The sequence below is a fragment of the Pipra filicauda genome, unplaced genomic scaffold (assembly GCF_003945595.2).
Source record: "Pipra filicauda isolate LSUMZ 115617 unplaced genomic scaffold, ASM394559v2 scaffold8_size5757611_pilon, whole genome shotgun sequence".
Taxonomy (NCBI): domain Eukaryota; kingdom Metazoa; phylum Chordata; class Aves; order Passeriformes; family Pipridae; genus Pipra; species Pipra filicauda.
The window spans coordinates 2,805,101-2,832,339 of NW_024105087.1; the positions used below are offsets into that span (position 1 = coordinate 2,805,101).

The 27,239-nt window shown below is 36.9% G+C and overlaps 1 protein-coding gene across 2 annotated transcripts in view; it reads right to left on the bottom strand.

Moving 5' to 3' along the window:
- The window catches only part of ARHGAP10 (Rho GTPase activating protein 10), a 147,916-nt gene that overhangs the window by 54,367 nt on the left and 66,310 nt on the right, over positions 1-27,239 (bottom strand). For both annotated transcript variants that reach the window (XM_039391047.1, XM_027732843.2), the window contains exons 8-17: positions 25,495-25,624; positions 24,095-24,201; positions 22,341-22,435; positions 18,599-18,680; positions 17,434-17,476; positions 16,077-16,142; positions 9,738-9,812; positions 4,483-4,570; positions 3,096-3,154; positions 442-547 (exon numbers count right to left, since the gene is read on the bottom strand). In XM_039391047.1, the coding sequence (XP_039246981.1) occupies positions 442-547; positions 3,096-3,154; positions 4,483-4,570; positions 9,738-9,812; positions 16,077-16,142; positions 17,434-17,476; positions 18,599-18,680; positions 22,341-22,435; positions 24,095-24,201; positions 25,495-25,624 (851 nt within the window). The remainder of the gene's footprint in view (positions 1-441; positions 548-3,095; positions 3,155-4,482; positions 4,571-9,737; positions 9,813-16,076; positions 16,143-17,433; positions 17,477-18,598; positions 18,681-22,340; positions 22,436-24,094; positions 24,202-25,494; positions 25,625-27,239) is intronic.

Below are 27,239 nucleotides of genomic sequence, written 5' to 3' on the forward strand. Positions count from 1 at the left end.
TCTTCCACTGGCAATTTAAAAGCCAAACCAGTCTCTTACTGAACTTAACTATATAAAACGCACTTAGCCTTGGACCAGGGCAAGTGTGAAACCAACTTAAATTTGCTAACAGATCTCCACTATTCCCTTTGCCAGAACTTGCAAAAAGAAAGTATAATGTTCCCTTTCTCACTTCAATCAAGCCCTCAACTGCTGGCAGGAGTGCTAAAGTAAATACTTATATGGCTTCATTAAGGTATTAGATTTCTGCCTTTCCCGCCAAAACACACACAGCATGAGTCAAACGTCTTGTCTGCTTTTGCACGTTTGGTTCTTGGTATTGTGTGTGACAGCATCGAATTGGGCTCTGGCTCCAGCCACACTTAACTAAGGCCCTTTGTAGTTAAACTAAGGCAAAGACAAGAATTCTGACAGGGTAGGAAAGCAGGTCATAACACTCACTTCGCTAAATGTTTCACCAAGATTTCCAGCATCTCTTTGTTCTTTTCTGGCAGTTTGTGGACCAAGAAGTGAACAGCATTGACTCGAGATTCGGGACTCCCACTTTCTACGGGACATAGAAATACATAACTATCTCAAAAAATAAAAATAAAATCCCCAGAAACACAAGCCTTCTCCCACCCCTGCATGGAAACATACTGCACACACTTTGCTTCACCACTTATGTATCTCCAAACATAGCAATACTGAACATATGTGCTTTGTTTTCACAAGTAATATTGTTCTAGAATTCTCAACTTATTTGCTTATTTTGAGAACTCATCTTTCAATCCACCTGCAAAAGGATGCCTTTGTTCATCTATTTTTAAAAACCGACAGACGCAGCAATTGTTTTGCTGCATTGGACTCATCTGCTTAGAAATCTACTGCAAGGTGAGGAGCGATGTTACCGGGGGCCACAGAGAGGAACTGTACTACTTTACATTTTAGCATCATTAACTGATTGTCCTCATGATTAGAATTCAGTTTTGTTGGTACTGTGCAGCTAATGATACTGCATTTATGTTACTTGCACTGGAAACTGCATAAGTTAACACAGGCAAAAGATTTATACGCTTAGAAAATCTAATGACCTCTGAAGACACAGAAGAATAAACACGCAAAAAAACCCTACTGAAATTACTATGACAAAGGCTCTGAATAACAGTGGAATCCATCTCTAGTACAGTACAAAAATAAAAATAAGCAAAGAGCTTTTTATTTTTGTCTGTTGCAAGTAGAATAATTTTGGCCCCTACAGGTTTCACTGTACACAGATGAAAACTAGAATCCGTAAAAGATGAAAATAAACCACCTTCCTATTTCTCAAAGTTGCACTAAATCACAAAATTACATCTTAGCAGTGGTTACAATGAGAGTAATGGAAGTATTTCCGTTGTCTACAATAACAATTACTAGAAGGCACAGAGAGAGAAAAGTTTAGAACCTATTCTGAATGCAAGAAATTTTGACACCAGGACCACTGACTAGGTCCCATTTTACTGTAAAGCAAGTTTGATCGCTAAATGTATTTCATATAAAATACCACCATATTTCTTCAGTGCATATTGCTTCAGTTTTTTTTTTTTCCTTGCACATTGCTACAGATTTTAGGGCCGTGTTTTATTCTTTTGCAGTGAACACCCCTGCGCAGATTGCAAGAGACAAGGCTCCCAAAAAGCAAAACATTTAACTTCTAGTGAGCTAATCAAAATTCCGACAGCCAGAAAAATGTAGGCCTTCTTTAAAGTAAGACTATTTCACATATATGTGAAATCAAAAACTCTAATTAAAGAATGGCTAAGCAACTTAATCACAAGATACAGTCAAAGTTCAAATAGTTTCAATCTGGACCGATATGTATAAAGAAAACAAAATCGAAAGAACGTTTTAATTTTGGCTCCTCCCCCAGTAGCTTCAGAGGAAAGGATATTCCTTACTATTTCCAGTGTTGCTGGTTTTTTATAGCCAAGATAGGAAACAACATTGACTACCTATTTTTAAGTATACCGTAACTCAGATCTGCAATGCTGATTAAATTTCCCTCCCCAGAATCAACTCCCCTACGGAATTGTTTACTACTTATGAACACTGCACTGTTTAAAAAATGTAACTTCAACTGAATTCCCTTATTGAAAGAGACTATAAAATAGAGAAAGAAAAATAAACCGAGAAACTGCTGGCAAAACTTCGTAAGTCAAGAAATTATTTTAACACTTTCCAATACAAACGGGAAGACTCACCATCTAGGTAAGGATGTTGAATTTTGTTTAAGCACTTGGCCTCTCGCATGTGCTTTGGCAATGAATTTCCTGAGCTAATTCTCATTTTGAATTTAGGACCACAAGCAAACACATTCTGCAGTCCTGGAAAGTCATTATAGCAATCTGAAGATGATAAAGCAATTGTCTCAAAGTTTATTTTAATTTTGCTTTCCACAGTTTGCCAGAAGTGCTACAGGCTGGAAAGAAAATCAGCTAAATATCTGTTTGATACTTAGCCAAAAATTTTCTTCCACAGTTTCCCTCTATCCTCTTCCAAAAAAATTCCATGTACACTAGATACCATGTACAGCTACAAATGCTGTTGTGTCTTCTCCAAGTCTGTATTTGAACTACCACAGTGTAATCTGGCCGGTTCTTTTCTTCCTTCTACTAATACATGAGGAACATTCAAGCCATCCTGAATACAGAGCTAACAAGGCACTGAAAACAAGGGTCAGGCAGCTGTGCTCTAAGGACTCAAATGAGCTCAAATTAGTGTATTTTCTTTTACTAAGCTTCACACTCTTTATAAATGGAAGGCAAAAAAAATATCAAAGATTAAGTAGATGTTCATCATTACACAATTAAGACAATAAGAATGAATGTTTACAATGGCTATCCAAAATTCTTCCATAAAAATTAAAACTGCTCTACGCCGTCCCATTACATGTGACACATACTAGAACTGAAAACTGGTTAAAACCTACATATTCTTAAATAATTTATTATTTCTTGTTCCTGTATTTTTACTGTGTTGAGGTATTTTTCTGAAATTGCATTTGCAGAGGGCTCCTAAGGTCATAACAGTACAACAGCAAAAGATTTCTATTTGAACTACAGTCATTTATTTACTGGCAGGAACGATGAATTCTCCATGCAACTCATATGTCATCAGTGGCTCTGGAAGGCTTCTGTAAAACAAGGATGACATAATAAATTTAACTATATTCTCCTCTATCTTTATTTACTCTAAGCAGGAAACCTTTTTAACATTCAGTAGTATAATCCTTGTACTGGAAGTAATCATTTTTACAGGGGCTGCTGAATTCAGTAGTTTCCAGCACAAACAGAAAACTCGGTATTATCAGGAAAATAAGACTAAATGCATCCATTCACCTTCCATGAGATGAAGTGATGCCTCCAGTCTATCATAAGGTACCTTTCCCAATTACAACACCAAGACTGTTTCTCAACTGAAGAGTGTACACATATACTGTGTAATTAATTCTTCATTAGTGTTTCTAAAACACTAAGATTCACAACTCAATGCCTTACTGGAAAGACACTAAGGTCCTACAACAGTTAAGTTGACTTAACAGCAGCCATCCAAAATTCTAAAGTACTTCAAATGGAATAACTGAAATTGAAAACTTCAGTCCTCAGTGAAAATGCATCGAATAAAGGAAATCAGAGTTAAAACATCAGAGTTAAAACCTTTAACATAACAAGAACCCCCATCACTACCAGACTTGAAACCATTTATTAACTGATGTTTATGAAATATTGGAGTAAACACTCAGATGGGAAGTACTGTAGGGAAGAAAAAACTTCATCATGTGCACTTTTTTCTTTTTTTATTCTTTTCTACACTCTGTAAGACTTGTTCTGCAGCATTCTTTGATATCAGTTGTAGTAATATTTTCTTTTAATAAAAATAGCAGATTAAAAATACTGTATTTGTGTTACACTACAAGAGATACACCAAACTTCTACGTTTTATGATCCCAGGCAATTTAGGAAAATAACTTGATCGGGAATTGGCAAAATAATTTAAATAGAGAACACATTTAAAATTCTTATTTAAAATATTCAACACTCAAAATATTATCACTATTGCAGAACATCAGAGCAAGGGTCAGAAGGGAGAGGAAATTATTAAAAATTTCCCAACCTTTTCATTCTACCACACTGAAATACAAAAAGGCAAAAATTTTAACAATCTCAGCTAACTTTCAGCAGCAGTTCTTAGCAAGTTGACTAACAATTCATGTCTGAACCATCAGTGAAACGCTTATATGTCTAACACAAAAATATCTTGGGGTTTGTCTCGTGAACATGAGTACCAGTGTTTCTACATAATTTTGCTTCCCTCAAGACAAATAAAAAACTGGTATTTGCACAAAATGAACTTCTACTCTAAAATATAGGAAATATAAGTAACATAGCATAACACAACGCATAGGAGAATTAGAATAAGAATTCAAAGTCTAAAAAATGAATAAAAGAGAGAGAGACTTACCGCAGATATTGTTTCATAGCACTAGTAATTGTCTTTACTTCCCAATCTACAGGGTTTTCCAGGTCAACTTCATTGCAGGTTTTTGCATCTAGAAAATAATCAGAAAGACAAGAGGGATGTGAATAAAGGGAATTCTAAATCAATATGCCCTACATGAACAAAAACACATTGAATTTGAGCATGTATTTGCTCACATAAACACAGAAGCAGTACATCCTTTTTATTATTAATACTAAGAAGACTTAATATCCAAACCCCTTTATATACTCTATTTCCATATTTTGTTCTTAGAACTATTTACTGCTAATTCTTTTCTTTAATGAAGGATTAAAAATCACTTCCATGTAAGAAGATCTCTATAGCAATTGAAATTTTCACACCTTTAATTAAACAGGCCCATGCACACAAACACAGAAAGATGTACAAAAATGGTTTAGAAAAAAAAAAGACCCTCTAAGTACAACTTATCTTCTCCTCCTTTCTTTCATTATTTAAAGTGCAAGTACACTAATAAATATTTTCAAATTTTCTCCATGGTTTTGCTTGTAAACTGTCGATGAAAACAGTTTACTGCCAAAGTGCAGTATGACCCTCTATATTGCGTGAAAACCTTTAAGAAGAGGTGCTTCAAAAGTAAAAAAAAAGACTCCTTGCTGTCAGTAAGTTTTGTCTACAAGATGGCCTGAATGTTTCGCCCACAGGACAAAAAAATACTCGTTGGCTTGACCATTTTTCAGATTCACAGAACTCCCACCTTTTACCAGGTTAGTTGGTAGAGTCTTGTAACAAGACCGGTCAAACTGAATAGTTTGTCTGATTGACCCATAAGGTTAAAGAGTTTTTGACAGAAGACAGAAAACAACACAGCACACTGGAATGTTGTGCAACCAAAAAAAAACCTTTTTGACTTCAAAACCGGAATCAAGAGCTAGCTGACGTGAGAGGATCACATGTATATGGCCAGACTAGCCCAGTGTATTTGCTAACTTAAAGGGCTTGAGCTTCTCTTATTATTACTGCTACATATTTCTGTCAGTCATTACAGCGAACTGCAGCAGTAGCTGACACAGATTACGTGTTGACCAGTTCATACAATTCAGAATTCATTTGTTACTTGGCTTGTCAGACAAATGACAGACCCATCTAAAAAATCAAATTAGGATCCCTGATTAAAGGTGCAGTCCTTTTACCGGGACTAAATAATTTTGTTCTAAAAGCTGTGCCAAGCAATTATTTCTGTAACTGAATATTCTCCCTCATTATATCAATTATTTAAATCTCATTTTAAAATACAAGTCAGATAACATTTTCTAGCAAACTGTTACTAGACAACCACCACCCAAACTACTCAAGATTGTCACAGGAATAAGCTTCTTTTTCCCTCTTTTTTAGCATGCTAGCTGTTTCCATGTTCAAATTCTCTTTTTTGAGAAGAAAACCTGTCTACTGAATTGATTAAATAAAAACTGCCATCACATCAGAAACTGGCAAAGTCTATGGGGATTTTGTCACTGAAACACTATGTAATATCCATTTTTTTAAATAGCTGCTTCATAATGATCAACCTCCTTTACATTCAAAGTATGCGCTCTGTTCATTGAAATTTGTTGATGAATTTTGAGAGGAAAACAACAAGCATCTGAATTCCAAAGCAAGCCTCTTGAAATAAAAAATAGAAAGTATTGTTGAAACATTTCATTATCTCTTGGTGAACAAAAGAAAACTACAAAAAAAACCCTGGCCCTACTACCAATCCCCAGGAACCCCAATTTGACTGTAGAAGCCATCAAAGGCTTAAAGACTTTTTCCACTTTAGGTTTCACAGTTGCTCTGTGCCCCACCACCCAATGCATTTCACTGTGCCTGCTCCACTTTTCCCCCTTACTTCAAACACCCCAGACCATTATAAGAACTGGATCTTCAATCAGAATTTTAAAAAAAAAAACTTCTCTACTAGTTTTCATGTTACTTGTTCACATAGCAGCCGCTGTGCACTGAATGGCAACTTTACGCATATAAAAATAACTGTGCACATTTATGAAACAGCTTCTGACAGATCAGCTCTAAATTTTATGCAAATCTTTCTGACAATAAGGGAGCCAGAGTTTATAAAAACAGTCCAGTTCACTAAACTAGGTTAGGAGGAGACTCACTCTGTTTTCATATGCAATATGCCCCACTGTAGGTCTGTATGCACTGTCATCTACTGTATATAAAACAATAAGGAATTTGGTGTAATTGTTTTGGAATCTGCTAGTTTTGAAAAGGCAGAAGCACCTGAAAAGTCTGGCAACATGACAAGTCTGGCATTTTTCACGCCAGAGAGTATCAGAAATCAAACCTGAACTCATCAGTAGAAACTGCAAGTCCTCAGCAGTCACTTCCCCACAAGCGATGGTCTGTATGAAAGCTGACCTATGGAGTGGTTTGTATGAAATCTGTGCAGGCAGTGTATGAAATGAACCACATCAGATCTATAATCGGATCATAGATCTAAATCTATAGATCACAGATGAAACAGGAATCCATCCCTGACACATTTCCAAAACTGACACTCCTGATGGCTGACAACACACTCTGCATTGCTTAGAACAGATACCCAAAATACTGGAAGTTCTAACTCTGTACCTCTGTTTACAATGAGATATTCCATTATTTTAACATTTTCCCTTAAAAGGTAATGACTGTTTTCCTTAGCAAATGCCTCTCTTAAATTTAAACAAGATCATTGCCACAAAATAGACCATCATAGCACAGTGCCAGTTACAGATAACTTCAAAAACTAAGTTAATTGAAAAATTAACTTTTTTTTTTTTAAAAAAGAAAGAATTCTATATTTAATTGTTGAGTCTTTTTTTAGAGAAGACTAAGTTTCACTAGATTTTTGCATTACAGATGAAAATCTATGCAGTCATAGTATTAGAAAAGCATACATTGGTCTTCTCAGACTCTCTTGACTCTTCATGTACTTTCCAAAATTCTATAGAAAGTATTCTGAAAAAGAGACAAAACTAAATGCTATTATGTCCCTGGTTACCTTTAGGAAGACTTTTTTTGCACACTGGGCCTTTCCAACTGTGAACCTCATGGTCAATGACAGGTAGCTTAAAATACTTTGAAATCTTATCAAACATTTTAAAATATAGAAAGTTAATATGAGGTTTTTATGATTCTGAAAAAAATCTTTCATATAAAAAGGTATCTAAGAGTATGCCCAGAGACAAAGGATTAAAGATTAATCAGTCATTTTAAATTCTCTGTACCACTGTATATCAAAAAGAAACCCTCTTTATTCTTCTCTGAGGACAGACAGATAAAGAACACAGATAGGATCACTTTCAACAAATCATCAGAGAAGAGCACCTGCTTGCACCCTAACTTTTTCCTGTTCGGTATTTTGCCTTGTCTTGATACCACTGTACTCTTCCTATGTCAAGTAAATATACGAATCTTGGGAACGACAAAAAAAACGTTTTTGATTTAAAAAAAAATAACCAAAAGCAGATGCTGGAATCCCCAGTAAACTCTTCCAGCTGCTACTGAACCACTGGCAACCTGAGTATATTTAATTTGGATACCAATAACGGCAACAAGGAAAATCCTTCTGCCAGACCTGCATGCCCAAGCTAAGCCAGTAAGTACAAAACTGAGAAGCACCTTATTATACCAAATACATTTAATTGAGACTCCCTGAGTGACACCACATCAATTCTTCCTATGGTCAGTGGCTAAAGGTGGTTATTGTTTACTGAGGCTGACTGCAACACAGGGCCAGGAGCTGGACTTGATGAACCTGATGGGCCCCTTCCAACTCAGCATATTCTACGAACTATGAGAATCTGTTATAGATCAGTCATTTTTATTAATCCCAGTTCGTATTTCCAAAAAGAGCCTTTTTTCTACAATGCTTCAAAGATATAGGCAAGTTTACGTGCACTAATGGAGTACTTCAGGGTGCTGTTAATATTGATTAAAGTAAGACATCATAAATTAATATTTAGCAAGGTCATTATGACAGATTGATATGACATGCAGGTCCTCAAGCCTCAAGATGTCTTATCATTTCTGAAGAGACAGCCTGTTTGAAAAAATAAAGGAAGGAAAAGAAAAAGTCTTACAGGTGGCACTGAACTGACAGCAGCATATAATATAAAAGCGCTTTGTCATTCACATAATGTCTGGGGTAATGAAATGAATTCACTTTCTGGCTTCCTCCAGTTTGCAGTGCCAAAGAACACTGTGTTATCAGCACAGATGGAGCATGCATGGTTCTGGAGAAGAGCCTGGTGCAAACTGCAAACAAGCTTCTTTGCATACCAATGAATCCCTGAGAATCAGACCTTTGCTGTCAAGTGACAGGTTTGGAAGCTCTATAAAAATGAACTAATCCCAGTGGTCTTGTCTGACTGCATGTACTGTCAGTGCTCAGGACAAGAAATGGGGAAACACGGCACATTTTGCAGTCATGGCCACTACTTTGGTGAGAGATATCAGGCAGATGAGGGATTTCATCCAGGTACCAATACTTTTTTTTTTTCCCCCTAGGGACAGCAGAGTGGCAAAAGAAGTACAGTCACTGGGATTAAAGATGCATCAAAATTTCCAGAAAAAAAAGGGAGAAAAAAGTCGCTGAGAATTATTTTAGCTAACTAGGTATATAAAAGAGCCCAAGACTAACCACACATAAGAGCTAAGTTTATAAAAACAAATCCTTTCTCCATCTGTCTCCTGCCTTGACACATAGTTATTATTAATACGTATATCATATTCCTCCTCTTAAACCAAAGAGCTCTTTGCCAGTGGGTTTAAACTAAATGTCTGATTTTGCACAGTGATTAACTAAAGACATGCACGGGCGTGTACACCTGTACATCCTAGACAAGGGAGAAGGAAGGTGGAAACTTCAAATAATGAAGCAACAAGCTTCAAGCTTTCTTGAATGTGGTGTTTTGAATTTTCTGTTCAGTCTTCAACTTAGGTTGCTTTAATCTCACTTCCATCAACCTTGCACGAAGCCCATGATTTGCTCCTGCAAGTCCCATAGCAGTTCTCTGAGTGTATTCCTACCAACTAATCTAGGTCTTTCTAAACTAGGGGAACTTAAAATGATATGGTGATTATTTGCATGGACTAAAGCAAACTAGATTTGGTACATATAAAGAACAAGTACTAGTAGATGTTTTAAAAACTAAATATTGACAGTGAAACAGCATGAAATAAAATATTGAAAAAATATTTGTAAAATAGAGGCATACCCATCAACAAACTCAGAAGTCTCTGGACCTTTGAACTCACCCCCACAACTCTGTACAGTCCTTGGTCATTTATACCTATTAAGCAAAGGGAGAAATAAAAAAAAAAAGGCATGAGATCAACCACAGTCAAATTTAGCATTAAAATTTTTCCCCAGGCAATGAATTCTCCTCAAAGACAGACAGACTAAGCAGTAGCATTAGCAGTCCTGAGAACAATGTTATAAATAAAATATTACAAAAATCCTTTCGTTGTTCTGTGTTTTTAAGATAAGTTCCTGTTATGTTTTGATAAAGGTTTCATGTGCCTCGATTACACCTCAGAAACTAGGAGTAGAAGCAAGCAGGGATAAACCTTTGCTTGAAAAAAACACATAAATAAACCATTGTCTGTTTTCAAATTTTTTAACTTACATTTTGGATACATCAGCATCTACATTCTGACAATGCAAGAACTGAACCAACAAATGCTAAATTAAGATTTCTTTAATAAATTTAATTTTACTTCTTTTTTCCCCCAATATGTGGCGACAAAAAGAGTTTGGATGAAGAAAAATTTGAGCTTATTCCCAGTCCTCAAAACCAATGCTTTTTCAAGGTTGTAAATGCTTTCCATTTACGATACAAGGCCTCATTCCAACCCACTGTGGTCCACACAGTAGTTTCAGCCAGAGGCACCACCACAGGTTACTGAAAGCAGTACTTCTGGTTTTGTTTGGGATGAATAGAGTAGCCATAACCAGCATAGTATTTTCAGTCCTCTACTCCCATTCTGCATGGACACTGGACCACTTTCCTGTCGTTCCTCTGAGCCCTTCTGTCCCTTTTGCACACGCTCACTTCTCTACTACCCCTTTTCTTCCCCTGCTTTTGCTTTCCTTTACAACACCCAGTTTTATCCTCAGGGAAGTAAAACTATGAATATAAATTGAAGGAAAATGAGAGGGAGAGAAGGGGCAGGGAAGAAAAAGGGCAAAATAAGGTATGTCTTTGTCTGATGCATTTTTTCAGAGCCCATATAGTGGGAGGTAAAATATTGCAGTCCTGAAGCTGACACAGATGTTTGAGAGGCCACATAATAAGCAGCCAATCTACAAACACAACCATACTCTACCTTCATAATCACATTGGCCTGGAAGAGTAGAAATGACACAAAATACCTGTGTTTCCACTCCAAGGAAATCTTTTCAAATAACAGATTATGTGGTATTCTTATTCAAAATATCCTTCAACAAAGGAAGACTTGTGGAGAATTCCCAGCTTCAATACCAAGCTGTTCCAACCCAGAGAAGGAAAATTAAAACCAGTCATATGAGAAAAAGTTTCTTCCCAAATAAATATTAGATGAAGTATGTAAAAATCATTAGCCTTTTAATGAATTACTGTCAGACACAGCCATAATACACAGCAATAATTCTCAATATGGTAGAGGGAACTTGGCATTTTTTACCTACTCCTCCTGCCTAGCCATGCTAAATCTTTTCCTTCTTCTCTCTGCAGCCTCCTCAGCCATCCCAGAACTTTGAGCCTGCTGAACTAGTCCTCCCTGTTAGCACTGCTCCTTCCTCTGTCCCAGCAGGGAGCTGACAGGCCAAGGCTGCAGCTTGGTTGCTCCACCTGGGCAAAACCAGCCCTTTTCTCTCCCCAGGATGCAGGCACCACTGTAGTGGTGCTGAGTCTTAAGCTAGATGTCATGTTCAGAGCTGGCTTTATTTTACCTGTGGTCATCAAAAAACACAACCCTAGAGTATGCTTGTAGTTTAGCTGTGCACAAAAGAAAGAACTGAAAAAAACTCAGCTCTGTGGCCACAATATTCCTCTCAAAATATGAAGTCATCAACCCAAACAAATAAGTTTTCCATTGATCCCTAGAACAACTGTTATAGCATGCTATACACCACTTGGAGACACACACAAAAAAAAACCCAAAACCCAAGACCAACAACATAGTCCTTAATACACTCCAAGGATGCACTAGAAATCTGTCCTGAGAGCAGCAATTACTTTTTACTTCAAACTTCTCAGAGGTGTCCAGGAAAATTCTGGTACCAGAGTAACATCAAGCTTTTTAATGCTTTGCCAAAATGCATCACACTTTTTTTATACAATGACACCACAGGACAAGCCTTCTGCATCATATGCAAGATGCTAAAAAGCTGAATAAATACTGTCACACTCAGCTTTTGCTTATCTAGGAAGTTGAGTCGTGACTTCCCGTGCTTCTAACAATAAAACTGGGGGGAACCAACTGTGCTGACCCCAAACATACATTTACGGGCTTAAAAGTAATTAGGTCAAACCACAAAAACTAGTGTTTGGTATTAAAACAGACATGATATGCAAAAGTTTCTGAAATAATGGCAGTACTGAAACCAAGAAAATCCTCCAGCAATAATCATGAGTCTGTGATAGTGATTATCAGATAATTGATCGGTTTCAAATTCATCAACCTGAAAAAAGCACAGCTAATTGCTAGCAGACATCAAGGAGTGCAAAGAGGCATTAATATTTCAACACAGTTTTAGATGATACCTTTAAACATACTTTCGAATGATGTTTTATTTAAAATATACAAACCCGGTTTGAAACGGAACTACTTCTGATTTAATCTGCACATTTCAGATCTTCAGCACATCCAACGCTGATAATGGCTGGCATTTACAGAACACAATTGACAAGATGACTCATTGCAAGGAATAGCTCACCACTGACTGAAACGCTGAAGGGTTCAGACGCTGTGTCTGCCGGCTCAACCACTATTGGCAACTCCGAGCGGTAAAGCCCCGCAGCACAGTTTCCTTCATATTTACATTATCTCAAGATGCTTGGCTGTCTGATACCGGAATTTGGCACAGGTACACAGTTTGGGAAACATGCTTAGAAATATAAGGTATTGTAAGCAAAACAGTAATCTATACCATTGTAAGCAAGGTACGTAGGCAAGTTTACTTTGTACATGAGGCTGACACGGACTTGTAACATAGCTGCAAATACAACTTTTTATATCAAACTCCATAGCACGGCAACAGCCATACAAGTGGCGCTCTAAACTCAAGGTAATGCCAGATTTTTTTTTTTTATTTATTTTTATTTTTTTTTCGTTATGTGAAAAGGTTTTCTACTTCCTCCTCACCGTCTATTCTCCGTCTCAGGAGCAGACAGCCTGGAGACTCAGCTCAATGCTGCCATCTCTCTCTGCAGCTCAGATTAGCAGCTACGGTAGTTCTGAACTCGACAAACACTTTACCTACCACATCCCCACAGAAGGTACAACCAACTACTTGCACGCAAAAACACGCACAGAGTCTTTAACACCGACATAAAAAGCTCCTCGATGTTTTTTAAACATTTACCCTGTTGTATAATTCTCAGTAGCTAATTCTAAATTAAATACTCCAAACAGAATCCCAAAATGCTCTCTCCAAGACAAAACATAGGTGTGCATCCAACCAGCATTGTGTTCCATACAGGAGAGACAGGATGCACATCCTGGTGCCTCAGTATCTCCTACCAGGTAAAGAACAGCCAATGTCTTATAAGGCAATGCTGAACCAGAAGCTCACATGCATTTTAACCAAGGCACTGCTTTTGATGCTTCTAATTCATTCAGAGCAAATAATTTCCTTCTTGGCTTTATTAAAGGGAACATAACTGAGAAAAAAATTATCCAGCCATTGACAAGTTTATGCTCAGTATCTCTGCTATGCTCTTCTCTCTCTGAATACCAGACTACTTCTGCTATGACATGACAAGACTATTCTCAGTTTCCACCCACACTAGACTGTCCTCTCTTTCCACCCACGCCAACCTCACACCCATTATGATTAAAAGAGATAAAAACATGGCACACAAGCACCGTCTCTGAAGAAGCATCTGTCCTGTTTTCTTCTGCTGAACATAACTTGCCTTTGATATATTATCATTAAAGTAAAATAACCAAGTAAAAATTGTTTTTAAGAATAAGTACAGGTATAAAATCCTGCACCCTGAAAGATGGATTTTCTTCATCGTACAATTATTTGGCCAAAGTTTTGAGGCAAACAACTGAATGCTCTCCTGGCATTTGTTTAGAGCAGCAGACAGCAGCAGAAGGTCCTCTAGGGGTTTTTTTGTTTTGGTTTTGGGATTTTGTTTGTTTTGGTTTTAAATGCAGTTGACGTTAAGTTCACAATCAGTAAACAGAAAATCATCAACAACTGCTTGGAACGTAATGGACAAATCAAGCTTATTGAAACAGAGCTAAGTGGCTACTGAGTTCCTGGAAGATAGTACCTCACCTAAATCCATTCTTGAAACCCTGGGAAAAGAAATATTAATCAAACGTGGATTTATGTTTATTTCTTGAATACTCTCCAAAACAAAGTTAATAGATAGAAGTCTTTTCCATCGGAAGAAATTACCACACTCTGCTAACTGCAGGCCTCCTTTGGTAACTTTAATTCTCTTCCAACCATGCTGAGAGGCAGATCCCACTACAGGGAGACATGCCTCTAACCCATGAAAGCTCATCATCTGTCTTGAACAACAAGAGGGTTACACATAAATTTTGCATCTTCTTACATGTCCCTAAATGAAGGCATAAAGGGCAGAGTGGACTTAAAACTTCCACTCAGTTTAGCCTACCTACCCACAGCCAAGAGAAAAAAGAAACAAAACATTTTCAAATAGCTACTTCATGAAGAAAGTGTTCATACAATTTCCACAGTTATGTTCTTGTTTTGCTTTCCTTGCAGGGTATCAGAGAAAGAAGGGGAAAAAAAAAAAGACTACTTGAAGAAAACTATAGGAACACACTTACAAATAATAAACCAAAATATAGTGTACCATAGACCAAAACTAGCCTTTCATTACATGACCACATGCAAGTCTTTCCATGAAATCTGCCTCACCCACTGCAAAGAGAAGATCTATATTGAAGCAGGGTTTTACAGAGAAGGCAACTTATCTGTAGGACACCAGCTTTATCTGCAATGTTTCCCAGCTGAAATATTCAGATTGTAAATGCCAGTAACTGAAATTTAAAGTGATGAGACAGGCAAACCTTATCTGAAAAATATTCAAAAGAACAGAATGAACAAAAATAACACCAGACAGAATATGGTCTAATCTGGAATAACATCTTTAATGCATCAGACAGGGCTGATACAAAAAAGCCGAAGAGAAAAGGATTTCAGACATTTCTTACTGTTTAAATGCAAAATTCTCAGTATCACAAAGGCTGCTTGGTCTTACTAATAATATTGTATAATAAGTGCATACATAGAAAACACTGTTTTTCTGTAATGCCCTGCACTGACAGCAAGTATGAACAACCCATTCTTCTGTTCAGCTATCTTATTTAAGCTGGACAGAGATACAAAGAAAGATATAAGTATTCTGCCCTGTGCAATGTCAGATCTCTAGGAAAAAACAGATACAATTCCTGAAAAACCCTCAGTCTCCCCTTTGGGAGTGGAAAGCAAGGTCAGCATTTTAGGAGAAAAACAAAATGCACACAGAGAAATTTCAACATCTCTTTTAACAAACTAAGAAATATACAGCAACCAACTACCTATTTTCATCTCTTCGCCTCTTTTCTTTAAATAAACACAACAAAATAAGCAGATTCTCCTCACAATACCGTATACAATGCAGTGAGCCTTAAGAGTGGTTGGTCACCTCAAGTTTCAACATGTCCATACAAGGACCGTTTTCTCCTCACAGGGCAGTGATATCAAAAGCTGATGCCACCCAGTGCCCAAGTTACACAAGGTCTGTGACACAAAGCCTCTCCACAATCAATCCAAACTACTTCTTGAATACTGTCTGCATACTAACCTCTCTCTTCCATCTCCAATTTTGGGAGGCACAACAATGAGGATATGCAACAGTAATCCTGGCAGCATGTTTGTCACTGGTGTGATACTAACTCCACCAAAAGGACTTCAATACTTTTTGTAAGTCACTTGCCTGCTCAGCTCCTGTTCTTTCGTCTGAAAGCAACTAAACAGAAATGGAATCCTAAAATAACTTAGTCTGTTCAAACGCCCAGCAAAGGTACAGGAAGTGCCTACAAGACACAGGTTTCTCTTGGCTGTTGCACACAAACATTGGCTGCCTTTGTCAAGAGAGGTGCTATTTCCTGCTTGTGAGCACTTCTTGAAAATACATCTCTTGAGGGAAAGCCATACACAAAAGGCTGGGACTGGACTCCTGACCTGGTCAGTGTAGTCAGTGAAATGTCTACTATGTAAAACTTATTTCCAGAGATCTACAGGACACTTTATCACACAAGCCTTCTTCAAAGAGCAGACCCTTCAAAGAGCTTCACCCTCTTCACTAACAGGTTGGGTTGATCATTACCTCGTGTTTCAACAGCACTGATGCACTTTTTGATGATGGTGAACCCTATTTTATCCAATTGTGCACCTACAAGACAAAAAAAAAAGGTTTGAACAGTTTTAAAGCATCATTGCAATTATGTCTTTTCAATTAAAATAAGGCTGGACTTAATCATATAGCTAGTACTTCTGAAGCAAAACTGTAAATATTCTGGAACGGAAATACTCTATCACTTTTTCTAAAAAATTCTGCTTTTCTCCTTCACAACCCTGCCTAGCCCAGCTAAAGGCTCATTCTTATGGTAGTGGCTTCACTGAATCTGTTCACAGCAGCATCCTTTGAAGAATGGGATCTCTGATTAGTTACATATGTTGGCAGATGCAAAATTGAATTTAACAGTACTTACTGCAACATCGACAATATCTGAGAGAGTTCACCAAATGGGACAAGGAAGTACTTATGATGAAAAAACATAATCATCAACAGAAGGGCTTTTACTGAGTCCTACCCTAAGCCAAAGAAATTCCCACACTAAAGATACAGGACACATGTATATAATTTCACAGCAGTTAATGATCTGACTACATGGAAGCAGATGCATTAACAGGACAACAGCTGAGCTCCAGCATTCCTTTGTTGTTCCTATCTTACACTTTTTCTCTACATCAAAACTTCATTTAATTGCTTATATTGCACAACTGCCCTTCCCCCAAACATCTGGCCTTCTTGCTCCTGGGGACCTGGTCTTGCACGATGAAAAGAAAACTCTGTGGAAAAAATTCTATTAATAACACCATGATCCAGCTTTAACCAGCAATTTAATTACTTTTTTTAAAAAAAAAAACAAGCCTAAATTGCCTGATAATAAAAGAAGGATACCTGTTTTCATTCATTTACTTAGCTAACAGAAGAAAGCTGATGTCTTAAAGAAAGCCTTTTCTTCTACTTCCATTTTGGTTTATATTTTAAATGCATGCATTCAGCTTTTTGCTGACCTTTATGTTCAGCTGCAATTGCTTTTAAAAGCACACTTACACATTCTAACAGATGTGTGCACACAGTCTGGATTAAGAAATTGTGATGCATTTACATACAAATTCAGCCAGTTTTGAGTCAATTTCAAGCATGAAGTAAATTGGTAAAAACAATCAGACTGATTCTCTAGCTTATGTCCAGTGCTGTAATTCTTATATATGCACTAAACTGAGTAACTGTGAAACCCCATTAATTACAAAATCCCCAAATATATTCAGAACTCAAGATTTAAGAGTGAAATATTTAATTAAGTTAAATCCTCTGGAAAAAAACCCCTACCTTTGCCTTTCTCAATTGTAAAATGTTAACAGAAATCAGCTTTAATATTAATCTAAATACTTACTTCCCTCTCGTTTTGCATTTGGTTTATTCAAATTGATGAACAGCTAAGACAAAAAGAGTAAAAAGACATAAATTATTTTAAAACTTTTATGAAATCAGTTAAAAGGCATCCCCAATCTTAATCCTCAGTAGGCACAAATACAGCTGTTTACAGCTAAAACGTATCACCTTCTCCTGCAACAGCTCTAACAGCAGGACCAGAGGTCCATGCCCCCTCAGATAGTAGATAACTGAACGTTTTAGGGAGTAAAAGTTATTAAAAATTCTCAACAAATACAGTTCCTTGGGGAACAGAACAATGTTAGCTACAGTCACTGAAATTAATTGTGATTTACATGCTCCACGTTCCTATGTTTTTTGGCAGTTTAATTTCCCACAGTTGCAAGCTCACTCATATTGTTGTGAAGTGCTTTCATGAATCCTGAGACTTAACGTCCCAGTTCGGCATTCCCAGAAGTTGTAAACTTACTGGGGAGTCCAGCTCAGACAACGTGTCATGGTAATAAACACCTCTGCAAATGAAACCAGATTTAGGTAACAATGATGTCAATAAAACTTCCTGCTAAAATTCCCATTAGCCAACTACTGGGGACAGGCATGTGGCTGTCATTGTCTAGAAAACCCCATTATTTCTGGCCCACGAGACCAATATATTTATGATTGCAAGAATAATCTACAGAGTGTTTCCATTCTACAGTTCACATCCATTTCCTTATGTGAGCCAGAAATTAAGCAAATTCAAGCACAGCCTCAGTCCCACTGAGAAGAACTGTTTTGATCTAGTTTAAAAAAAATAATACCATGTAACTCACTCAAATTTTGCCATTGGAATAAAGTATGCCAGCATAAGACTAAGTGAACATGCTTATACTAGACATTTTCTAGAACACCAATATTATCATTGTGATGGGAAACCTTTTATAAAAATTGATGCTGTCATTACAATGAAAAATATCTCATATCAGCATTAGCAGTTATCCACACTGAGCTTTACCAAGTTACTCATATCTCCTGAGTTTTATTTCACTTTTATTCTTTATTCATTGAATCTATCATTTTGCAAACCACATAATCCCAGTTTACTAAAGTATAAATGGGATCAGAAAGCAGAGGGTGAGAGAATTCTCCATTATACTATTAAAGAATATTTAAAAAATGACAGTTACAGCTTCTTTTCCATCCAAGGCTTCCATCCATAGCTTCCTGTCTTCCTCAGAAAATGCCTGCATGGTCACAGGAACTCCAGGCCTGTAAATGTACCAACAACATAGAGTAACTGCACTCATCAGCAACCAAAAAATTCTTGTCAAAGTCTACTTCCAACTACAAGCAAAAGCCCATTGTATTAAAAGTCAGGAAGTTTGTTTGTTCATTTTTTGCTTAATAACTAAGCACTGCTCACCTTGAAAATAAAAGGTGTAGAAGGGATACACACTGTAGGAAATAGGGAGAACAGGGAAGAAAAAGGAAAGCAAATGTAATCTGCAAACTATTTCAAATAGCTCAGTGTTGATCACTTGCTGATTCTAACACCTGCTAGGAGTTACTGAGTTTTCTGAATTGTAAATAAACTTGGTCTTGCATTGCCACTAGATAAAAAATTTGTTAACTTACTCAATACGTGATCTTTTGCTTTAAAGCAGCAACAATGATTGCAGTTTGCCACTAAATATCTTATAAAAATAACCAAGTCTTAATGCAGGATCTCATTACAAACCTCCACTATTACAACTTTCCTAAAAAGGCAGGGATGGGCAACTGTGGGATGTAGGGATTAGTGGAACAGACATTAACAGAAATCTACTTTTGAGTTTATATCATAGAAAAGTAAACAGAGTAATCGTGTGGTTCAGCATAGCATACAAAGCAAGGAGAGTTAAAAGCAGAACAGGCTATTTGGGTAATTATTTCTCTACCAATTTAAAAAAAAATCATTTTATTCAGCCTGCCAGTACTTTTGGCAAATTTGTAAATCTCATTATATAGAGATGGATAGAAACGAAGAACTAAATCATAACATTCTCTCTCTTTTGTACGATATCTATCTTCAAGTACCAAAATAGCCATAGGGGAAAATGTTGTATGAAAATAACAGCACCGAGAAAACCAGCACAAATCCCACTTTTATGTAAAACTGTAACAGTCTACACACCACATTCACATTTTTACAGTTAGAGAAATTTCTAGTTCATTTTCACCTTGCTATAAATTTTATCAAACCACAAGATTTAGTCACAGCATAGAACTCCACAAATACAAATACCTCCTGCTCAAAATCTCTTTTCAGACAACATGTGATGACATTAATTTCTGCAATTAATAACCTTTAAGACTAAAACAATGTAATACTGGTACTAATAATGACAGTAAGCAAGGTAGCTTCTCAAGACATACCAGTTTTTTTCCAGTGGGAATGGGTCTGGCTGCAGTGCAGAACTGCAGCCATCATAAACATGCAAACTTAATCACTCACTGAAAAAAACATCCACAGTAAACTAACTAAAAAACCCCACATGCTCATTTGTTTCTTTCTTGTCTACTTCCTTTTACTAGTTTAAACTACAACTTATGCAGGGAAAATGTTCCTTCTTTTCACTAAATTACAACAGTCAAAGTATCCAAGAGTATCACCTAAAGGCAATACCTCAAACTCAGTATATGCTGCATGAAATGCTATTTACTTGCCTGCAAATTAAAGTCAAAAGAGACAAAGCCTTCCCTCCTCCTTGTCCTGCATTAGAAAAATTAAAATCTAAGTAGTATTTCAGCTCTTCATCAATAGAATATCTTTTTCCTACACCAGAAGACTTCTGTTGTCTCCTTAAGATTTAAATTTCTCTACATTTACCACTAGTCACCTTCAACTAAACATGATGGAGTAGTAGAAACAGGACAAAAACATCACTTCCCAGAGACCTAGCCCCCCAGAGCTTATAGTCATAAGTATCAAATTAAAAAAAAAAAAAAAAACAAAATAAAACAAAAAACCATCTCAGCTTTCCTTTTGAAAGAAAAATACGTACATTTTCAGCTAGCTCCAAGTAATGCTCAAGTCACACACAAGGCTGAATGTTTGTTACTGAAAAGTCTTTCCTAAAATTTTATGGCCTTGCCTTCTTCCAAAGCACAGTAACAAAGAAAACCCCATGCCCAGCCATCAATCTGTATGTTATTTTTTAACTTGGACAAGCTGAGGGATAAGTGTGCCCTGAACTGATACCAAGGAAACAAGCTAATGGCCTGCAGCACAGAACTAATCTCCATGGGAACACCTCAGTACTACACACATATATTATTAAAAGAAAAATGTCTGATATCAAGGTCACAGTGGACCAGTTGTGTCTATTATATCTAGACAGAAAGATGAATTAGACTTTTCTCACTTTTACCAGAGAAAAGAACGAGAAAATGTTTTGGAGGATCAAGGAAGCACTGCTCTCCATCCTTCTCTGTTTAAACTTGAGGTACCCCATCGAGCAGATGACGCACGGGGGGGGGGACAGACTAACATTTCTCATGCTACTTTTTAACAACTTTAGCAGACTCAGTTTGAAATCTGTTATCCAAACTGACCAATACACTGACACGAGGAGCTGCTTCCAAGAGTATAAATCTTTACTCTCTTTTCTACTCTTGGAACACTGTGGTAGAATAGTTAAGCCATACCCTTCTCAAGTTAAAAATGCAAGTTCAAACCATGCTGTAGACTGGTGGCAAATGCCACCTGAGCTGTAAATGAGTATCTTGTCATCTGCCACGTGAGCTAGAAGTTTTCTGATGCAGTGGTAGTTTGACATCCTTTGACCCATTGCTTGTTATAGGAATGGACATGCCTCAGGCAAGCCAGTCTCACTAGGCATAGCCTTGGATCTAAGTTTGTGCTCCTGCACATCATCCTTATCACAGACACATTCACAGACCATAGCAGTCATAGGAGAGAGGGGCCTGACAGCACTGGCCACTTCAGCCTTTGAAGTGAAAAGCACTAAGAATTTGATAGGAAAAAAAAAAAAAAACAAAAATCCTATAAAGTTTGAAGACCTACTAAGCTATAAATTAGAATATAATTAATTGGTATAAGTAAGGAGCAAATGTATACATTAAAAACAGCTCAGAGCGGAGAGGAGGGTGAAAATGTTAAAACGCAGCAACAGTCCACTAATTTATATCTAGCCTTTAATTCTAGATATGATCCATTTCTGCATAAATACAATCTGCATCAAGAAAATGTAGCATTACCACACCTGTATTTATTTGCAGTGCCCTATTAAGTTGGAATCTCTCATCTTCGTAAATGAAGGAGACTACCATGCCATTGAAAACAAATATTTATATTTTGAGAACCTCTAGCGAAAAAAGGGCACAATTATTTTCTTTTGAAATAGAGCAACAAAATGGTGGTGCTTCAGAACAACAGTGGCAACGACGTTCAAGATGCAGTGGACGATTATACCAGCCACAAAAAGCCTCAAAATCTTATTTTTAATCTGAAAATCCAGCATTTATCTTTAGCACCACATCATTTTGGAAAGCGGGATTGTAGCACAAAATGGTCACGATTATATGAATTATTACTGTGACCTCAGTCTTTCGTCAGAGCAACACGTATTTCAATTTAAGCCATATATCTTCACTACCATAACAACAACTCTTAGGAGTTTCTCAGATTTTTTTCTGTTTTTCTTTCATGTGAGCTCAGAGGACATCTACATTTCAGCTTAATTCCTCCCTGCTTCATCTACACACAGCTGAGGTAAAATTCAGTAAGCCATGGCAGCGCTTGTCTGCCCCTCCAGTGACCATTTCCCACTGGCAGACTGAACGAGCACTGAGGAAATCAGAAGAAAACACAACAGTAATTTTACTGTAGCAGTTTTAACTACTTCTTAGTGTGTTTCACAAGCTTACCTGTCTGAAGCTTCTAAGTCAAAACAGAATCGTCTGTCTATTGTATCTATATTTCTTTTGGTACAATAGGTAAGGACGAACAGTTCCTCATCACCCTGTGAAAAGAAAGTTTTTATGTGCTTGACCTAGTAACTGAAAGCTCCAATAAGTCAGCTGTACAAAACAAGTAAGGTAAATTTATACTAAAATAATGGCAAAAGCTATACTGAAAACTGACACTTGCAAAAGAATTCGTTCATGTTTGCTGTTTCCTTCTCTGTACAACAATAAGTTCTGTGGCCATTTATGGGACATAAATGCAAAAATATCGACTCCATTTCAGCTGGAACTTTACAGCATGACTCAGTACCACAGTAAGTTGAACTAACAAAAACTATTTTGCCATAAAGATTTTGCACCTGTTACAATATAGGCACACAATGAGTTGTAAGAGACTTCTCCCATTTTTTGTCAGACACAGTGATCAGTGATTTCTGTAGTAAAGGTTATTGCTACACCAACTAGAACACTCTTTACTATCTATAACCTGTCTTACAGAAGCATTTCTCTCTTCAAGACCAATCAGCATTAGGATCTTTTTTTACCCAGAAATCACATAAACTCATCTGTGAATGAGTTGTATCAGATTTAATCAGGACTAACTGTACATTTTAATTATTTATTGTCTTTTTCAGCATCTCTGACACAGAAGATTGTCACTGAAGGAGTAATTGCGTTGTGGGTTTCCAAATGGGAGGTCTTTTAATGTAGCAAAAATGGCTTCAAAAGTGTTTCAGAATGCTGAATGCTCAGACCCATACTATATATTATATTAACTAAAAAGGCTTATTACAATTAGAGTAAATCAGGATAAAAAATTCACAGAAGTACTGACGTGATTAAGGAAGCCAAATACCACTAATTTTCAGTACATCAGGTTTTCCAGAGCTTTTGAAAGGTTCTTCCAAGTTCAATACATGTGTAAATATACATGTCCTCAAAATGACGAAAGCTATCTCCCCTCTGCTCAAACTAATAAGATATAATAACTTGATAAAATTACAACAACATGATCTTCTATCCAAATTTGAAGACAGGACAAGGTGCTGCATTTACAGGCATATTGACTCAAGCATTATTTTCCAGCTTCAGATATCTTTTTTCCTTGCAACAAAATGCATTTCATCCATATTAATGCATTCATTCAATGTGTCATCTCTGAAGGTGTTGAGTGCCATCAATTCCCAACTACTTCAGAAGGAATTAAAGCCATTTAAAGATCAACAAAGTTTCAGGTCTTGAATATTTCAGATACTATCAAAGATACCTAAAATTACATTCAGTTATCAGTATGAATTATATCCCTATGAAAATCCATTTTTCTAATCCCACTTCTACTTCTTACATCTCCAAAAAAAAATAAAAATCTAACTGGAGCATGTAAGAAAGAAATTTTTAAGTCATTATATTCTCCTGATTTATACTTTAATAAGTTAAATGCCTCATATGAATAAACCAGATTCTAAATAGCGAAACATTGCGTGTTATCGGTACCTTGTCCTCTGGTCTTCTAAAAGGAAGCAACTGGAAAGTCTACAGAATTCCTATCTATTAATCCATCCATAATTTAAATGGCAGAATGAACTGCGTGAGGAAAGAAGAAAAAAAGGGGGCAAGGAGGGTAGAGAGGGAGAGTTCTTGACACATCTTATCTGACACATCCTCTGATCTTGATACAGGACAAGTATAAGAGTGGAATACAAAAATATACTCACAACTTTCCCTCCTGATCTGTGTTCAAATGGGATCATTGTGAACTTCTTTGTCTCTTTCCTGTACATGCAGTAGTGCTTCACCCAACTGGAACCAAAGGGAGCGGGTCCTACATAACACAAAAACATTAAATAAGATGTATTTTTTTCCAGCTCCTGTGTTTTCTTCTCCCGCTTTTTAAAATGATACTTCAGAGCCTAACAATTAACTCCTAATAATGCAGTATTTAAAACAAAGGGATGAATTAATAATATAATACAACATAATACAAATGTTAACAGGTGCTTACTATTGTAAAAACTGATAAATGTAGTATTTCACATTTATGCTTAATGACAATTGTAAAGAATTATTACATATCTTTGTTTCACTACTATAGACAAAATAATATTTCCCTATAAAATAAACACCCCTTGGAAACTTTATTTAGCAGAACATGGAAAGCTAGATTTACACTTGGTAACTTGAAGCTAAATAACCACAGATTGCAACCGGTGTTGCAAGTTCTACACTATCTACTGATTAATCTACTGATTAAGGTCTGATCACAACTTCTGACACCTAAAGTCACTTCTAACTACTTAGCAGTGCACACCCTACATAGAATATACACACTTAAGAGCCCAGCTTACTGCATGGAGTATTGTTGAGATTTGCATCATAATGTTAACTGTTCAAACTTGGATTCTGACCCTACTTATCTGCTCACTTCTATCGCTTCCCTTTTCCTAAAAAAGGTCTGCAAAGGAATCTTCTCCTTCTATAAGGGCAGACATCTTAAAAATATGACTTAGGCAAAATGTTTAAAAAAAGATTACTTTGTTGTCATTCCTTGAGCAGCAAGTGCTCTGCATTTGGCTTTTTTACTAGCGTGAGAAAGATTTATAATTGTTTGAAGTATTGCCAGGATATTATTTGTGTGACATACACCTTCATGGCAAGATTTTTAACAGCAGCTACCTAACATATGGCCTGCTTTATTTGACTTTATGATCACAATTAGGTACTGAGAGCATATCACTGAATCAAGGAAATGACCCTCAATTTCAGCATACTAAACCAGCCCAATTTTCAGTGGCTAATTTGACAACTCATGTTGTCTGACAAAAAAACGTTTGATAGTTCTAGGAGAGGTCATTAGTAGGGGATTAAAAATAACATGAAATCCATTCTTTGGCCAACTAAAACTTCCCCAAATTCAGACACGTTTACTAAGAACTGTCACACTTTCAGCTCCACGTCCTTTTTATGAGCCACAGTAACACTTGGTTAGAGGCTTTGAACATTTACTGGGACGACTGTTCAATAAACTGTAAACACTTTGCTTCTTTATGTTACCTGTAGAAATAAGACTTGCCTATATGCACAATATGGGCACTACGGAATACAAAATACACCTTACTTTTTTCCTGTACATAGAGGTAGCCTTCCATCGTGAAGTGATTTGCTCTTTTATGCTCCTGAGGATTCCTTCTGATCTTGTTCATGAGCTCCTCTACCTCTGACCTTGTTCCTTCAAAACGATTTCGTGTCTAAAAGACGACAGCAAAAGTTTTTTAGTAATGAGAGTGGAAGAAAGAGTTACTCTTTCTGGCAGATAAGAGTTATAATCATGAAATGGGTTTGCATGGCAAGGTTTTGGTGTGTAGGGGTGCTACAGAAGGAGCCTTTGTGAGAAGTTGTCCCCCCTGCACCACTGAGGGGGGGAAGGTAGAGAAAATCAGCAGTAGAGCTAAGCTGGGAGAAGGGAAGGGTGATGGAAAGGTCTATTTAAGATTTGGGTTTTATTTCTTGTTACCCTGCCCTAATATGGTAATAACTTAAACTGACTTTCCCCTGTCAAGTCAGTTTTGCCTGTGATGGTAATTGGTGTATGATCTCTCCCTGTCCTGATCTCAACCCACAAACTCTACAGCTGAGGAGGGGAGAGACAGAGCAGCTCTGGTGCTCACCTGCCATCCAGCCAGGGTCAACTCATCAAAAATAACTATAAAATGAGAGAATGACTCAGGCTATTTTAGGGCAGTCAGTGCACAATTTCCATATATATTTACTCTCTGGGTTTTCTGATATGCTTCAAAATTAATGTATGGTTTAGATATTGGCTGCTATGACTGTGGAAAGCACACAAAAAGTGTCAGAGTAGATTTCTAGAACAGTGTACTGACCTGTTCAGAAAGAAGGGAAATACTGAATGCAAAATTAATTTGAATATTCAAGTTTCCTTACAGAAATATTACTACAGATACTGGCTTAATTCATGATATTCTTACTAGCTGTCAGGAAGTAGAGGATTTTCTGTGGTTATTGAGGAAAAAAAAAAAGATAGGAAGGTCACCAACATATACATGCCAAATGTTTTGAGCACACACATGCAGAAGCAAAAACAAACCCAAAAAAACTCCTGAAAGTCCAGCTGATTATTATTTCTGAATGTCACTCCCAAAGTCAGCAGGCAGCCAGAAAAGATTTATTAGAACATTAATAAAAACAAACAGAAAGTAACCATACAATCCACGAATTATATAACAGGACTACACAAAATAACAGAGCAGTGCACACCTCACACAAGAAACTCTTCAGTTTGCTCTGAAAAACACTGATAAGTGGCCAATGAGCAAATAAAACCAAAACAATCACTATAATAACTCGTTTTCTCCACATATGCACCTGTCCAAACAGCAAACACTGAAAATACACATTTAAATTCCATCAGGTACTTTGCCCAGCTGGTACACGTGTTTTGAGGAAAGCACATACTTCCAGATGCATGCTTATGTGTCTTGTTGTTTTCTGAAAGCACCTTTACTTTTCTGAAAACAGATGAGCTTCTGAAAACGTTGCCTCACCTATTTTATTTTTTCCCCAGGATAAGGATACACTGACACGAGTATAAACAAGTCTCAGTGTTTGTATGTAGACAGTTCCAACACCATACTCCTGACTGGCCATCTGTACCTGCAGATTTCAGATTTATGTGCAGAAGTTTATTCATGGGCACAAATACAGTCTATGCAAGCAGATCTGAGCAGCCACCCATATCCACATGTTTTACAGAGGAAAGCTGAAGATATTCGTTAGGTGATGACTAGAGAAAAATGGCCTATCTTATCTCCAGGCAAAACAACTGCTCTAAACTCTTCCCAT